At 38.0% G+C, this 18269-nt stretch overlaps 1 protein-coding gene across 1 annotated transcript in view; it reads left to right on the top strand.

Annotated features, from left to right (window-relative positions):
- Positions 1–18269, top strand: part of PIK3C2G (phosphatidylinositol-4-phosphate 3-kinase catalytic subunit type 2 gamma) — a 218246-nt gene that overhangs the window by 7040 nt on the left and 192937 nt on the right. Inside the window, 4 exon segments of the mRNA XM_085049213.1 lie at positions 2123–2205; positions 6353–6510; positions 8386–8497; positions 15346–15448. Of these exon segments, the coding sequence (XP_084905339.1) occupies positions 2123–2205; positions 6353–6510; positions 8386–8497; positions 15346–15448 (456 nt within the window).

Below are 18269 nucleotides of genomic sequence, written 5' to 3'. Positions count from 1 at the left end.
AACAATGTGCAATAATGTGATCATGTAACTAACATTTTACCTTTTTATGCAAGAAGAAGAAAGTAAAGTTTCTGGACACATGAAAAGAAGACATGACCAAACTAAATCTATGATCTCTATGATTCATTGATGGAGCTGGACCTATTTATGTACTTTGTATACCTCTGCCACCACAATGAATTTGAGTGACTTAGCAATGGTATTTTCCTGACATGTAGACTATTACTAGGCTGTACAGGAATCTTGTTTGCCATTAGGCATCACTCAGGGATGCTGCCAGCAAAAGTGCATGAAAGCAGAGGGCTCTTATGTTACTTCTGTGTCCTGCAAGGAAGGATCCACATTGCAGCTTTGGTCTGTCAGGCTTCTCTTTCCCATCCTTTAGTAATTATTTAAACATATTCTTCTTCAAGCCATGAATTTTTGAGGATTCATACCCTTGTCCTTGTGGCCAATCATGCATTCCAAGTCACGTCCCTCTTCTTGCTCAGTTCCTCTGTCTTCCTCCTTCCTTAGTTTGCTGTGGTGGTTTTGCTCTTTTAATACTTTCAGCCCCATTTAATGTTGTGTCCCAGCCTCACCTTTTCTTACTTGTGGACTAATTTTCTTAGCTTTTCATTTATTGTCTATTTCTCTTTTCCCATGTACTTTTTCAAGGACACCGTACCTGCTCTGCAAGGACAGAGGTGCAGGTGAAAAAGTGGCCTTTGTTTGGTTTTGTGGGGTTTTATTTAATGACTAGGTAATTTTGGGAGGCTGTTACTGTTACCAAATCACTCATAATTTCTAAATGGTGAACACCCTCCAGAAGTTCTTATTACTGTCTGATAAGGCGAATTGTAAGGTAGGTGCCTAACCAAAATGGAAACAATGATCTGGTAGAGGTGTTGTATTTTCACTGGATTTTGAAGGACTTTTTCAACTGACTTCAACTGTTAAATTTAATTTCCTTTCTTATTTACACCCTCAAGATTATCCATTGTTTTTCCTACCAGACAATTTCAATTTTCCCCTCTATTGATGATGCCCCTTTAGTATCTTTAAATTTCAGAAGCACTCTCCTAACGTTTGTGGTATTGTAGTTAACGAAAATACTACATACCATCAGTTTTGGGTCTCATTGTGTCAACATAAGGTTTCTGACTTTTGAGCTTTCAGTTCTGCCATTGTGATTTCCCCACCAGCCAGCTCCCAGCAGATCTATCATCTTTTATAATCATCCCATTTTTTAAACTGTAACTCAGATTTCCCAGCCTGTATTTTTTCATGCAGAGTTCACTTCCTTTTCTAGCCAAAAAGAATCTTAAATTCTGTTTGCTATCATTTTTTATAATTTTTGCATACTTTTATATAAATTATAATCAAAATAATAAAATAAACCTTTTGCCACATCTCAGTTTCTTCTTCTGTGACATGTTACTTCTCTTGCTGAAGGAGTTTAAAAGCACTTATACAGTTAAGCCTTGTAATGTCTCTACCTACAACAGTAGAAAGGGCTTGCAGATTTAATAGTACTCTTTCCTGGAGGTAATGTTCTGGCTGAAGAGTACTTAAGGCAAACAGACAAAGGGTTGCTTGACCTAAACTAGTGGCTCAGACCTCTGCTCTCCAAGTTCACAGACAGTATGTGGGGATTTTTCATGTTCAGTAGAGTCTACTGGCTCCCTCTTATCTATCTTAGGGACTTACCTGACAGGTTTATGGAGTTTGAGGGGATGCCGAGCTTCCTGCCAGGGCAAAGAGAGAAAATAAGGATTAAAACACACTGAAGCATAAAGCTTCAGTTTGTCTTCTCTCCTTTTCATAAACTAAATATCTGCATTCAGAGTTATCTGTGCCTTGACACCAGGTGAATTCTGAAAGCTTTGTCTGAAATTCCCCATGGTCTGCATGGAGGGGAAAAACAGGTGTTAACCAGGGTAGCTGATGCTTTGTGACTTCTGAAAGCATTTTAAATGCAGTTTAAATGGGGTAATTTATGTTTATTTGGAACTCCATCACATCAGGGGAGAAATGATAAGCTCTCATGGAACAAAATGCAAGGTTAGCCTTATGGTCTTTCTGCTTCTGATATCTAAATAACTCAACTGTATTTCTTCTGGGGTATTTTTTGTATTTTTAGGCTGCAGGCTGGTCTATCCAGCTGATTGAAGCAAATCAAGGAAGTAATGAAAACACAGTTGGTTTTTGCAACGCAGTGGAGAAGTAAGTAATGAAAAAGCTTTATTCAGCCAACTGTCACATTCTACTTACAATAATTGGCTTGGTTATCCCTGTGTGTTGGGGCTGACTGGGATGGAGTTAATTATTCCCACAGCAGCCCTCACAGGGCTGGGCTATGTCTTGGCAGCTGAAGGGTGTGGATAACACATCAGTGTTTTGGCTATGGGTAAGCAGTATTCATTATTATGATTTGTCTGAAGCCCTTCTTCCTGGAAAGTTGGCTGGACATTGCCTGCTGACTGAAAGTCAAGAATATTTTGTCTTCCCTTAATTTACCTGCCCAGCCTTTGCTTTTATTAAACTGCTTTTATCTTGACCCAGTAGGGTTTTTTTTCCATCTTTTCTACCCCTGTCTCTGTCCTGTTGAGAAAGGGAGTGATAAGGCAGCTTGGTGGGCACCTGGCATCCAGGTCAACCCACCACACCCTGCATTCCTGAACAGTGCCATAATTCCAGTGTCTACTTAAATAAGGAAACATTTATAATTTTGGCTTAAATATTAAGAACATTAATACAAAGGAACATTATTTAAAAAAATATTTTCTCTTTTAACTGTCCCCTTTCTTAGTGATAAATATATTTAACTCTTCACTGTTGATGGCTTATAGTATATGAAACTTCCCCTCCTTTTTCTGTCATTGTCTTGGACAATATTAGTGCCCGTGTAAATCTGAGCAGGAAAATAAGAGTTGGAAGAACTGATTGAGAACAGAATTGCTACATACTGTCACAATAAAAAGCGAGACATAGCAAGTGACAAAACCTGCTTTAATTATATTTTACCATTACACTTAGTAGCCTGACTTAATGGGATAGAACATTTTTTACTTTTTTAATCTTCTGCAGAAAAATAAACTGTGTTGAAATTCAAGCACACTAAAAATTACAAGTATATAGCCCATCTGTGCAGATTGATTTTTCTTCTGTAGATATTCACTGATTGCACTGTCAAGTCGTTAGCACAAATGCATGCTTTTCCCCCCAGAAAAGTAGTTGAAAAATGGAATCTTGATTTTTAAAATTAGACTATGATTAATTGATTTTATTCAAGGTCAGCCAAGGCTGCTTCTCTTAAAAGGTAAAAACCCAAAACAACCCAACTAAAAAAACCCAGTTTGATGTTGCACTGAAATTAAGAATGACTATATTTTATATTCATATGGGGTAGGCAGTCAGCTTCAAAACATACTCAGTCACATGTCTCAGTTTTCTTTCTCCACAATTCATAAGGCTGAACCCCAACCCGATTTTTCTACCATGAGATGCATGAAAACACATTCCACATGACAGCTTTCCTCACAGCTATTCAGATTTTTTTAATGTCTAAACATTCTAATTATAGGAAAAGCTTTCTATTGATTTTTTAATAGATGAGTTTATTTACAGAGCTAAAAAGATAAATATGAATAAGCCATTCCTGTTTTGCAGGAGTTTATTTTGTGTGTGTCATGGGCAAGTACTCTTTAAAAGGAAAATAAGAACAACTTTTGCTTCTATTAAATAAGCAGAAAAAACTTTTAGGACAAAATGTCACAACAACCAGAAGACCAAAAAATGTCATAAATTTTCAAATAACTTACATATTCAGTCTTGCCAAATCAGCATCCTTCCTGTTCCCAATGAATCTCAATTGCTGGCAGTTTCATATGTCAGAGGCAGTTTGTATAATTCAGACTCTGTGTCATGCATTCTTGCAGCTCCAGCTTGTAGCTCAAAGAGAAACCCATTGTGTTTGTTTCTAGGTAATACTTGTACAGGTAGCAGTCTATAATTGAAACATTTGGTAGTACATGACTGTAAATCAATCTTAAAAGCCCTTTCTCATGTTACTTCTACAATTATGAACAAAGTGAACAATCATTCATGGGTGACTTCAGAATACATCCTAAGCGAGTTTCAAACTAGAAGATGCCAAGCTGACAATCTCAGGGTTCAATGCTGCAAAATGTAGAGTTCCTCCACCTCTCGCTGTCTTCAAGGATATGCTTTGCACTGCAGAGGAACACATCATGTTATGAAATGCTGTGAAATAGCAAATCCCTATAAATGTCAGTACTTTCCAAACACACTGAGTTGTTGCAGCACAGAAAGCAAGTAGCACAAGATTTTCTTTGTGTCATACTTGTATAGTACTTCAGCTATGCTTTGGAATACCTGAACTTTCAAAGTTTTGCAATGTTTTGCCCACCTGCTCAGGCCAGAAGCCCTTTAATCATGTGAAAATAGTAGATGCCCATAGAAGTGCAACACTTTCAGAAACAGAATGCTTTTTTATCTGAAAAGGATGAAAACCAAATTTATCTCCCCACATTTTGCTAAAATATAAGCAGTGTGTGGGTACAGAAGGAGATGAGGTTTGCTTAGTTTTGAAATGACTGGCAGTAAGTTGAGGAGGTGATTCACACCCTGTGTGTGTACACAGCCTGGTAATTTGATGCTGGATAAAGGGCAATGAAGTTTCCAGTTCTATTCAGTCCTTGGCTTTCTTGCAGAAACATTACAGGGCAAAAGCTGTACCTTGTGCACAAAGAAAGTAGACTAACGCTAACTACACAGGTCACCCAAACAGCCTCTGAAATATAATGGTTTATAACCATGGATATTAATCTACCTTATACTGGAGGTACTCTTTCATGCCTCATTTCCTCCCACCCCACTGAAACACCAAGCTCCCTGGTTTTCATTATCAGAAATGGGCTGCTTCACTGGATTATTAATTTTGGAAGCCTAGACTTCTTTTTTTCCTTCTCTTGTTGTAGAAATACGTAGCACAAAAGAGTAGTTCACATGGTTTTTACGAGACTTGGGCAGCAACTCTGAGGCAGGAGGTAACACAATATTGATGACTTTTATGTGAGAGAGCTGGGGGTCAAAATACACTTACCAGAGACTATATAAAGCACTCCCAACTCAGAAGCTACAAAATGCTCCTTGACCTGATGCCTTAACCAGGCTTACCTGAAACAGAGGCCAGACAAGGTTAGGAGAATAAAAAGTGGACAAATTTATTAAAGGCCTTCAGGTGCATTCAGGGCAGACAAAGCCTATTCATGAGGCTACACCCAAAATGGATGCGGAGTCATGAGATCTTAACATTTTACAAGATTCCCCAGTTACATCTTAAGGTGGTGATGTCAACCACCTCAAGCTTGCTCCCCCCCCCCCCCGCCTTCACTGTTGTTTACATATTTTGGGGCTCTGAGGCAGAGAAAGTCTCTTTGGATTTCCACTCAGAGGAATTATTTTGGCTAAAGGTGCTGGGAAGAGAGGTTTTTAGCAGTTTATATGAGGGCTAGAACTACACGCCAAACCTACAGATATGTGAAGAATAGTAGCTAAAAATTCTTAAGGCATCAGAACTAACAAACAATAGAGAACACAGGATACTTAGTACAGGATGTTTGAGTTTACCTGCTAAATATTCAGGCCAACTAGTGAAATGTAAAGCTTCAGCTGGTACAATATGTACCCTTACTTGCAGCTGCAGAGCTTCTTTGTTTACAAAGCAAGTTTAATCCCAGATGACAGACATAATACCTGTGACTGGTGTTCATTAGGAAATGGGACCTTAAGAGGAATTCGTTTCTGCAAGTCTATGGTAATTGGAAGAAGGAGGGGCAATATATTTTATAGTTAATTGTATATCAGAGGGACTCAGTGACTGTAACAGTTACTGCACTCTACAGACTTTCACATAAATACCCAGGGTTTTAAGGATGAGGATTTCAGATTGGATTTGAGATAGCTGTGGAAATAGACACTTCTTAAGATTTTGCATAGGAAGCATGTTCCTGTGTTCATTTTGACCAGATGTCCTAGTTGCAGCTGTCTGTGCATGTGCTCTTGGTTAGTTCTATGTTAAAACTTTTATTTAAGTACATATTGGAGCACTATTATTTCCACTGAGCTCAGTGCACCTGGAAGTCTCTGCTTAAATTCCGTTTTGTTTCTCTGAAGTGAAAGCTCTGCAGTGATGCTGTCAAGTGCATGAAAATTTTGTTGACGGTTTCCCTAAAAGTAACAGATGTAGTTATGTGAGCTATCTGATATCTCACTAATGTATGAAAACAGAGTTTGAGTTGCTACCATTTCTCCCCATGGAATTTTATTCCTAACATATTCTTTTCAGAATCAGAAATGCCTATCCTGCTTCTGATTTGAAGACAAATACTGGGAAAATCTGGAGTATCGCAACAAGATTCCCAGAGCATATCCTTGGTGGAACTAAATTCAGAATCAGCATTTGTACAGACTTTTCACCACATCCTCTACTTCTTACACAACATGGTAAGTGATTGAGATTATGCACATATCTGGGGAAGGATGTCAGTCATAAAATGAAAGGAGAAATTCCAAGTAGGTGGAAAGAATAAAGGAGAATATTTAAGAAGTGGAAGAGTCTGTCCATGAAGGTTGTGGAGCCTTCAGACTTGGAGATTTTTAAGGTCTTACAAGACAAAACCCTGAACATGGTGGTCTGAATTCAGTGGTGACCAGGCTTCACAGGGGAAGAGGTTCTTCCCAACCTAAATAATTGTGTCATTAGTGACTGTGAGAAGCTGCCACTGCTCCTGTGCATCCTGTATCTGTGATTAATGGGACAATCTTTAATTCCAGCTCTAGTAATTTTTATTTATGCAACATATGCAAAAAAAAAAAAAAAAAAAGGCCATTCAATCTTATTCCCCCTCTCTTCCTGTGCTGCTTCATTAAGTGACAGTCTTTTTTGTTTTTTGGGGTTTTTTTAAAAATAATTTCTTCTGTTGTCAAGGAATTTGACTGTAACAGGCTTAGTGTTAGTTATCCTAAACTTCCTGAGACTAGGTAACACTACGGTTAAAGTAGGGGAAGGGAGTACTCCTCTTTGCCCCATCTACTATAAAGTATTGTTCAGATAGGCAACAACATTTGGCAGATTAAGGAAAGGAAAATGGGTCTACAGAGAGCAAATGAGTGATACTAGCAAGTTACAGATTTTTTTTCAATAAGTGACCCCAAGGAAAGTGCATGTTACTTTTTAATTCAAGATTCTGTGCCACTCTTCATTTTCTGGACTGTGTAAATTTAGCAAAGAAGCACTGGTTATGTGTCAAACCAACTACGAGGAGTTGTTTAAAATGGTGAGTTCTCAGAAGGCTAAATGTTTAAAACTGGTAAAACCAGTAGAAAATGTGTAATTGAAGTGGCTTTTTGAGAAAAAAATAAACAACAGCCAGTTTTGTAAAGAAAACGAAAATTTTCAGAAGGAGCCTTTGAATCCATTTATGCATTCATTTTTCTCTGGGGAAAACTAAACCAAAGGAAAGGCATGCTATGGTTACCTACTCTTTTATTTCAGCTTTGTTTCTGTCATAACCCTATCCCCATGAAATGGCAGCTGTTCTCTGAAGTTTCCCCATCCCCTTAAATGTAAGACCAAATTTAGCAGACGTGTTTCTGGATCATGCAACTATTCTTTTTAATTTTTGATCAGTTCTTCTAAAATGGACAGAGAGGAAGTGTATTGGCAAGTATTGGAAAATGCTTTAAAAAGCTGAAGTAGAACTGGAGAAAATTCTCAAAATGCTAAAGTATTTTTAAACAGCAGATTGTACAAACTTACATAGAACTTCCTAATTTATAGGGATTATCTATGTTTTTATGCTATTATATGGCTACACGTGTATTAAATAATATTAATATAACATATTCCATATATATAAAATACATGAGAGTATTAATTTACTTCTTTGTAATGGCTAAAAGGGTGTGCACAGCAGAAACAATGCCAAATAAAATTCTGGAGCATTCTTGTGTCATAAGTGGCTGCAGAGTTACCTTTTGCATCATTGGAAGTGTACGAAAATATTCATCAGGAAAACAAAAAAAAAAAAATTGCCATTTGTCTCTTCCTCCTTGGTGTGCTGCTCATCTCTTCTTCATTCTACCTGCCCAACAAGTTGCTCATTTCCTCTTAAGGGACATAGATTCTGTGTAATGTAGAATATTTGAAGCAAAATAAAAAAATCAAGTATGTCTTGACCTAATTCCTCTTGATGGAGCTAGTCTGCAGCAGTTGTGAGGAATTACAGAAAAAAAAAGCCTCATTTTCTTTTCTCAAGTATATAGCCTGGAATTCTCTAGCAAGCTCCTATTAATTTTCCTTGCTATCATTATTTACAGCTGGCTGTATCACTCACGACCTAATTGTAGAGATCCTTCGTTGCAGAAATCAATACCCAGTCCAGGAGGAATGCCTTCTGAGTATTTATGGGTCTGATGAATTCTTACAAAAGTAAGTACCTCATTAAGCTATGAGCCATGTAAACAGAACCACTGGGAGAGGTAGTCTGTTTGGTTCCAGCTACACACTTCATGTGTAGCTTCTGAAACTCCTGAAACACATGGTACTTGTGTTCTGCAGAGGAGATGGTCTGCTCCAGTGCAAGGATGCAAATCCTGGCTCTTTTATGTAAGCTTTGTGCAGCCTTTAATAATTTGTTTTACTCTGTTGTCCTTCTGGTCTTTCTCATCTATAATACTTCCTGCCCCTGCTTCTTCCACGATCTCATAGGGGTGTTATAAGCAAATCCTCAAGGGGGGAATCCCCAAAGGGAGGGAAACAATATTATGCAGCTGCACAGCAGGTGGTAGGTATTCCTTCATACCCAGCTGCAGTAGTAGCAAAGCAAATGAAGTAAGCACCTTGGTGCTGAATGCAAGTTAAAGAAGACCACATTATACATACAAGCAGGTCTTTCTAAAGGCATGTAGTCTACAAGTAGGGAAGTAAGTACTCTGATTCACATTAATCCAGGTAAGCTTTTGTGGTGGTTGAAAGCACTACTGGACTTAGATAGCTGTTCTTTGTGCTCCAGCAGTTTAAATTCAGATGTCAACAAAAGTGAGCAGATTCTGTGTTGAAGCAGCTGAAGTGCAGGCATTTGTCAACTCTGCTGTGTGGACACTGGCTTTCAGGAGAGGGGGGGATGTTGGCAGTGCTCAGTGGTAGCATGTTAAACAGGCACTGCAGGAGTCACAGTTCATCTGTTAGAGATGTAAAAAGTATTAGGTAAAATTGTACATGTCTATAATTGAAAGGGAAGATTTTAGAAGCAGTGTTATTTACAGTAGAGCGTAAAAATTACCTGAAGTAGCCAAGAGCAAGTCAGTTTGATTAATGGAAGTAACACAGTTGTGAGAGCAAGTGTCACACTAAGTTAGCTTTTTTCTGCTTCCAGCTTGAGCACTTCTACTCTAACACAAGCACACAGGTCAAATGTTCAGATGTTTATATTGAATTACATTTGGCAACTCAAGATGCCGAGATTGCCTCTTCAACATCTCTAAGCCCACTCTTTTCCCAATCTCAGTACAGCAGGAGCTAGTACAGCAGAGTGCTGTGTTAATCATTAGAACACCAGAACCACTACGCAGAGAACTGGGTCATACATAGATCTGTTAGTTACAGAAGAAGGCCGGGGCTTTATTTTCTTTTTTTCAAACTGCTCTTCTATTTTCAAAGTAATTGCTCAAAAAATGGAAACAATGAACCATTGTATTGACGGTGAGCTCAGTGCAGCATGTGCAAAAGAGTTTTGTTTTCATTGTTGAATATGTCAATAGCAGAGTGTTTAAATTCCTGCACTTGTAGAATCTCTGCATGTCTCATTAGCAGTGAAACAAGGTCAATAATGTTTTCAGCTTTCTTACTTTGCTTCTTCACTGTCATGCAGAAAGCACTGAGCTGCCCTTCTAACTCCAGCAGCTTGTAATTCTATATTGTGCTTTTAAATTCAACTCCATTTCTTCTATCTCTTCAACAGAACCCTGTATCTGAAATTTATAACCCCAGACCATAAGGATCCCTTGGGTAGTTTAATGCAGCCTGAGGAGTCGCCTCAGGGTGAAATTTTTCCTATGTGTGGGCTATTTTCAGATGTAAATTGGTTTCCTCCCAATGTTGCCAACAGAGTGATTTGATGCACTTGTGCAGAGCTCTTCCCCCGAAAAATATTTGGAGTCTGTTCACAATTGAATTCCAGTAGAAGTTCCCCAAGTTCTGAGAAAGCAAAGAGAATAAATATTCTGCTTCTCCTGTTGCACTGTAATCCAGAAAAAAACTAAAGTGAATCCAAAATGGTGATTTGATTAATTGTTCTCAGACCAGAGTGGTTTAGTGATGGAGACAGCTTTGTGAACATCTGTCATAAGCTTTCATTTACTGTTATATTGGATTTTATTAAAGAGCATTTCACCTCACCTCCTGCAGAAGCACCTGAAAAACTTGATGATTTCTAGAATCCATTTAGCTTTGGATGACATGGGGGAAAAAACCAAACTTCTGTGCTAATGACCATTACACTCAGCACCAGCAGATTTTGTCATCCGTTATTCCCTTCCTACATAGAGATGTTTGAGCTTACATCCTGCCTGACTCATAAATAGAATATCAGATTTCAAATACCCAAATTTTAAAGATATCAGAAGGTCTATCTAATATCTATTAGTTACAGTTCAATCTGTAACTAATAGAGCCATCTGTGGAATTCTGATTTGGAATCCTATTTAGTTTCTGGTTTTTTCATCGTGTGTAGTATGGGAAACCTGGCCTTGCTGCAACCTGCAGGCTCTTTTTCACTCCATCATCCAAACATTCCAGATCTTGCTCTCATACTTCCTTTTCTTTCCTTAGATTTTGAATGGATGCCCCTAAAAATGATTTTATGATGCCCTTCATGAAAAATATCATATAAAAGTAAATTAAATTGTGCTTAACCACCTCGTGTCACATAACTCCTTGCTCTTAATGCCAGCAGTCAGCCAAAACCAACCCTTCTCATGTGTCAGCAATGAATCATTCCTCCATTTTTAGAAAAACAGGCCACAATCTCAGGGCATCCTGAAATGCTGAATAAAACAAAACAAATGGGTGTAGATAAGATTATGGACTTAAAAAAAATTTATTTATTTTTTTTAATTGATGTGTGTGCTAGCAATATGTTGCAGTAATGTAGATCAGCAAAGAAATCTAGTAAAATACTTATAAGCTTTATTTCTAAACATCCTTTTATTCTAAGGCGTCAGAGTATTTAAAGTTCCATCCACACTCTCACATGGTATAATTTGCTCAGTTACCTTATTGTTTTGCATTTTAGCCATCACAGTGAGCAGGGGGATGGAATTGAAAAATTTAAATGCTTATCTTTTCTTCTAACATGCTTGCCTGTGACCTTATTGATGACTTTTTTTTTTTCCCTTACTAATTCTGTTCTCTGGGAATAGAAACATAAATAAAAATTGGTTTTCACTCAAAGTGAAGTTTAAGCTATTAATTATAGACTGACAGAGACGTAATCATGCAGACTGAAATCATAAGAAGCAAGCACCTTTGGATGAATATGTTCTTCATGAAAAATAAACTTAATTTTCTCTTGTCACTGCAGATTAAGTTTCTCATTCAGAGATGCTGCTTAGCTGAGTTACTTTAAAAAATAGTCTGATTGAACTGTATTAGCATTTGGAGCTTGTAGCACATCAGAGAACCTTGCTGTGGGGAAGCAAGCAGGGAGGGAGTCTCAAGAGATAGGGATTTTCACTTTCTTATATTTTTGGGTTTTTTTGCCATATTTTGGACCAGTCATTTACCATGTCTCCTAAAGACAAACACTACATTTCTCTTCATGGTATTCTCATCAAAGCTCTTTCTCCTTGTAATTTCAGAAAAAAAATAAAGGGAAAACTGTTGAGTTAATAAGGTTGTAATACCTTCATTTTTGTTTCCTTTACAGAGCTCAGAGTGCTGCAACGCAGTTACTAATAATCATGTAATCTTCCAAAAGGGTTATATTACTTTTGTCTTAGTAGTATTGGTATGGTAGCAAATCTGCCTGGGGTACAGCTAAAAGGTAGTTTGTCAATCTGTGGCAAAGTTACCCTTCTATTTCCTGTAGTTCACTTTTCCTCTAGACCACATTTCCACATTATTTTGTTGAGGCATTAATCCATTTTGCCTAGTCCCTTGTGTAACAATAGCTGTCAAAACTTTTCTCTTTGTATTTGTGCAAATTAAATCCATTCATGAAGTCAACTGCATGGCCACTTCTGCCTGCAATATTTCAGGTAGTATTGCTATGTCAATAAAGGCTTTGTTGACAGATAGTATCTGCTTGTCACAGCAGAACTAGCGCAAGACACTAATGTAAATGTAGTTATATTAAAAAAATTCAGCTTCTCTTGGTATAGCTTGTTTTGCCTGGAAGCATGGTGACAAGGCAAAATTACACTTGGAAAAGATGGATTTTGTATATCTGTGGTACCAGATTATTACTTTATAGGAGGGTATGGCTCCTCTGTACTGGTATAGCTATACCAATTCCTGTCATTGGCATTGCAATCGGAATCTGTATACTGCAGGAATCAGGGGAAGGTGACTCAGGACTCACAGATGTGTCTCTCTGTAATATTCTTGTTACTGTGCCTGTCCATGATGTAACAGGGTCTGGGGGGGCTGCATAGGGCGGCTCCCGCCTGGACCGGGGTCTCTGGTCCATGTAATCCCACCGGATCTGGTGCGCCTGGCCCCCGGGGTCCTGCGGCATGGCGTGAGTCTCCAAACCACATCAATTCAGCAGGAATATAGTGAGATGAAGAAAAGAACTGGACTCCATCTCTGTTCTGGCAGGGAGGTTTATTTGGGATATAGGGAAAAGGGAGTTGCAGGGGAGGAGAAGGGGGGAGGACAGGCAGGGACAGGGTAAGGGCTGCCAGCTCAGAGAGGAGACCCCTCTCTGATCCAGGCTCTGGCTTTTAAGGGGAAGGAGAGGGGGTGGGGGCTGGCTCTCTCTGAGCCAGTCCCCAGAGGACGAAGGGAAGATTGGCAGGAGGGTTACACACCAATAGGTTTTCAGGTACACCAGAGCATATTTTAAAATGAACCAACAGTACACTGAGCGAGGGAACAATTGAAGCACATGGAGATCTGAAAATTGCATTGCTACATGTCCAAAGGCAGATGGTGAGACAGAATGAAAAGAGGAGGAATAATGGTGAGGTATATGGTAAAAAAAACATATGTTGAGGCAGTTCTAAAGTGTTAAGGAAGCTTCCCAGTCTGACCAATTAGGATGTCCTCTGGCAGTCACACTCCTGTTGTTGTGAAAAGAGTCTGTGCCAGTTCATGGCCTCTTGCCTGGACTGCTGCTTTTTCCCACCACCCGGAGCACAGCCTGCAGCTTGCATTACACTAAATGTATTCCTCAGAGAAAGGATGTGAAGATCATGGTGGAATTCATCATTACAGTCATGATTAGGTGAAATGAGGAGAAAAAGAACTTTCAGGAAAGCCATGGGTAGGCAGAACACAGAGATGAGCTGAGGGCAGCAGAAGAGAATGTATGGATTGGTGCAGTCCCAGGAACTGGGAATTGGTCGCTTGGACTTTTGCTTTGAAAAGGGATTTGAGGAGGGTTTAGCTGTAACAGTGATATGCTTCTCACCAATACAGGTATTTCACTGTGTTGGTGTTCACTTCTCCCACTTTTACATCTGTACTTCATGCCCTTGCAGTGAAGAAATTTTGCATATATATGGAAGTGCTATCAGAGGTGATCCTTGTTTAGGTATTTATTTTGTTAGATGGAAATGAGTTTGTCCCTTGTGATGTTTAATAAGTTTGTTAAAAAAAAATCCTACATATACACTTACACCTTTTGTAACCTTTAATGGAAAGTCTATATTTTACTTAACTATAGCGTAGTGTGAGTGCAGAACATTTACAAGATGTATAAATAATTCCCTGGAATTGTGCTGAATGGAAATTACATTTAAGTTTATCCATTCATTTATGCTGAGGACTTCTGCCGCCATGTGAGATATGAGACTCATCTAAGTCACCCTTTCCATGATTTATTCATAGATGAGCATTTTGGTTTTGTTTTAGGGTTGTTTTTTTATTAACTAAATCCAGCCATTTTTATTTAGACACTTCATCAAAAGCCCTTTTAGGTAGAAATATGGTTTACATTTGAATTCTGAGTTTTTCATGACCCTTGACACACCAAAAAAAAAAAATCTTTACTTCATGGTCCAGGGAATTCTGAAACAACATACCATTCTGTAAAACTGTATAAATATGGAATATCTCTTTTTGTGCTTCTGTGGCTGAAGGCTCAAAAAAGACTGTTGAATCTAACTGAACACTCACCAGAGCTGTAACTGATGATGCATGCCAACTTGTTTTGGTGATGAATTTACCTTTGTAGAAATTCCTGTTGTTTTTTCTACCCATTAATTCCAAAGGACTTTTTCAAATGTAAAAAGATGTTTGCCATAACTCTGAAATTATTTTTTGAATTATTTCACCGGTTTAAAACAAGATGTGAAGGGGAAGAAATGAAATTATTTTTGTTCCAAGTAATTTTCAGAGTGACAAATGAAGTCTGTGTTATAACTTAGGAGAAGTTGCCAAGAGTGGTAAATGGAAAGAGGCAAATAGGATTAAGGAATTCCCCTGCCATGGGCTGCTGGATCATCCTTGACCAGCAGCTTAGTTTGTAGGAAGCACTCCAGCTGAGTGAGTCTGGTCTTGCCTTGTATAAGATTTTTCAATGCTGTTTTTACCACCTCTGTGTGAGCTGCACAGGGTGAGAACTTTGATTTCACTGAGAATCAAGGGTCACCTGACTTGATATTTATGGTTTTCAAACTTACAGCTAATATTTGATTTTCAAGTTGGTGTCAGATACTATGCATCATTCTGCAGTGGTATATTCATAGCCAGGATACTTTGTGTAAATTGAACTAATTTGGGTTTGAAGAATACGCATAAAAAATCAAAAGGTTGGGGAGCATGTGCAGTTTCTTAAGGGTATTTTTTCTCTGTGTCCTTGTTCTGTTACAGAACTAAATGGTCAATGATACAACTAAGCAATTAGATTTGATTGTTGTACTAGAGTAAATGCCAGAATCAAACCCCATCAATTTTCACAGAAGTAGCTGCCAAATACATTGATTTTGTAATATTCAATCTTCTTTGCACTTAGAATTTAGTGTACTGGTGCTTTTAGGAGAGGGAGCATTTGAAAAGAAGACAGTGGCAAAAAGAGATAACCAGTTATTTGCTTATTTTCCTCCAAATTGCAGCAACTGTACTTTGGGAAGCCATGAAAGTCTTCGCAAGGCAACCACCTGCATTCAGCTTCGACTACACCACATTGGAAATTTGAAGCAAAGTTTGGCTCGAACAGTAAGTAGCCTCTTTTTCTTCCTCTTTCCTTCAGCATCCCTGAAGGAAAAAAATCCACAAATCACTTGCATAGCAACCTGTAATAATAATCAAAGAGATTATTTGCTTTTCTGAGAATGCATGCATTATTGCTGAACTGCAGTTGAAATCTCCTGGGGAGCCTCTGTGCTTTGCTCCTGTACATACATATAGTGATCAACTGTAGAGAACAGATGGCTGAAAAAGACCAAGGGTTACTTTTTCAGAAAAAAATCAGTTCAGAATTTAATGCTGTTTTATTTCAGGTGGTCAGAGAATTCCTACTTTTGGTTTACTTCCAGCCCAAAGTTTGCAGTCCAGCAGAAGCTCTCCTCTGGGCAGTGTTCACTGGCAGTGTGTTGTCTCTGTTCACAGATAGTACCAATTACCTGCTTTGCATAGGTCTGATAATAGCCTGAGTCTGTCAATATATGGGTCAGATGAGAGATGTCTAACAAGAAAAGGGTAGAGGTTTTCTTTTCATCTATGTTTTGTCAGAAGGAAAACATAAGTGAAACATCAAGTTCAACACAGTATCTTACCTGGACCATAAAAAAAGAACTAGAATGAGGTCAAACGTGTATATATATCTATATCTATATCTATATCTATATCTATATCTATATCTATATCTATATATCTCACACACATGTATATAGATATATAACATATATACATATACATATAATATTTAGATATAGATATTTAAAATTTTAAGCAGTTTATAGATAAAAAAGTCATTTATCTTCTCTAGGTCAGCATTTACCACTATAGATCTTCAAAACTGATACCAAATTATATGTTTAGGAGTCTCTTCTGAACCTTCAAAGCTTGTTTCTGTGCTAAGGAAGCCAAACTATACACCAAGGCCATCTGGAGGCTGCCTTCGTGACTTTTGCTTAGCTTACATAATGCTGTTGTATTGAGGTAGCATAGTTAAAAATATCTGGCTGTACATGCAAGTCACTGTTATGTTTAATAACCAATATAAATTGATACTTACAAGTAATGAGGAACTTTTTCTTTCTTTGTTTTTTTTAACCGGACACCTTTTGAACTTTGACCAATAACTAAATGTTCTGAATTCCTTTGTAAAAGAAAAAAAAACCCATCTTTTTAAGGTGAACACTTGCTTTCTCTCCTGTTGTGGGAAGCTGGCATTCTGTTACGAAGTATTCAGGGCACGAAATTTTTTTCAGCTGAGCAGTTATAAGCAAGAAATTTGGCCAGAGGCTTTACATGGAATCACAGTTCTTTCAGCTAGTGGGAGACCTTTAATTAGATTTTGGTTTTTTGAGACATGAGATTTATCAGCTGTAACACTCTTTGAAATTTCAGGGAATGCTCTGACTATCCGAGAGATCCATTTTTTTCAGAGTTGTCCCCACATTCTGATTATCTCAGGAAAGCATTAGTCTTTGTAGTCAAGAGACAGCAAAGAATACTAGGTTTCTAACAAGTGCCTCACTTGCTTCCAGAAAAGGACTTTTGAACTAAAGCAGACAGGAAGTGATACTTCCTGAGAATTCAAAAACCTTTTTATTTTCATATATACCAGTCTTAATATTTTGCCAGACATAATGAGTTAAGTGTTAAACATTTTGAGCATAATCATAGGTGAGAGTAGTCAGGGGCCCATCATGGTAAGAAGATGGAGACTTTTCCATTATTTAAATATTTGTGACTTTCTAGGGGGATTGTGTATTTCAGGCCATTAGAAAACATTCAGCATCTCAAAGAATTTATGGACCCTACAATTGGGTTTAAGCAGGAAGGGTGACAGTTTAAGATCTCCTCAAGTGAATTATTGATTACCCCTTTACAGTAACAGACACAGCTCTGAAAGCTTCAGGCCACAAAGTTACTTCATGTTACTAATAATAGCAAAGATCACAGCAACTTTTGAGGTGGAATAAGTCACAGACACAGAGATTCCCCCAGCCTCGGGGCATGCTTATGACAGGGCACTGGTACAGAAAGGAGAGGTTCTGCAGGCAGGAGTGCCAGCAAGTCTGTCAGTACCAGAAAAAAAACTAAAGAGAAGTGAGATACAGTGTCTTGAAAGCTGCACTATTCCTTTCACTTTGGACCTAGCTCTATACATTTCTTTAGGTCTACTGAAACCTTCTTGGATCACACTGAATGCAGTCTACACTGAGCTCACAGTTAATTTTGTTGTTGCTGTTATCTAAATCACGTGGCTGTAAAATGCATTGGAAATTCACAGACTTAGAGTCAGGTTATTGAAAACAAATTTCCTTCCCTCAGAATTCATATAAAAAGATGTAAAATGAAGGCTTTAAAAAAACAAAATAGGCAGAAACGTTGAGATTTTTAAGATTCTTCTGCTCTCAGTTATGCAGCTGTATTTATTTTTGTGAAATAATGTGCTCTTGGGGAGAATTTCACCTCTAATCTAAATTCTAAATCCTTCTAAATTCTAAATTCTGAATCCTTCTAAATTTTGAAATATGGAATGTTTTTTATCAACAAAATCTCCACTAAGTTTTTGGTTTAACTAGTGTCATAGAAAGATATGAATATCTTGACAGATCTTTTCTATAATAATGAACCATATGCAATCAGATACTAAATAATTCACGTACACTCACTTGTTGGTGTAGACCATCAAATCTTCTTTGGATCCTATCAATCACACATATGTGATTCTTTACAGGCTGGTTGGTCAAACAGTGTGTTGGCCAAACAGTAGGTTCCCCGAAAGGCAGCTGATGCCTTGTGTCTATCAGTCCCTTAGAAAGAGGCATTTGGACAATGTCCTTTATAATGGGTTTTAATTCTT

The sequence above is a fragment of the Lichenostomus cassidix genome, chromosome 1Aa (genome assembly GCF_008360975.1).
Source record: "Lichenostomus cassidix isolate B80296 chromosome 1Aa, HeHo_3.0, whole genome shotgun sequence".
Lineage (NCBI taxonomy): Eukaryota > Metazoa > Chordata > Aves > Passeriformes > Meliphagidae > Lichenostomus > Lichenostomus cassidix.
This window is presented reverse-complemented; position numbering and strand designations above follow the sequence as displayed.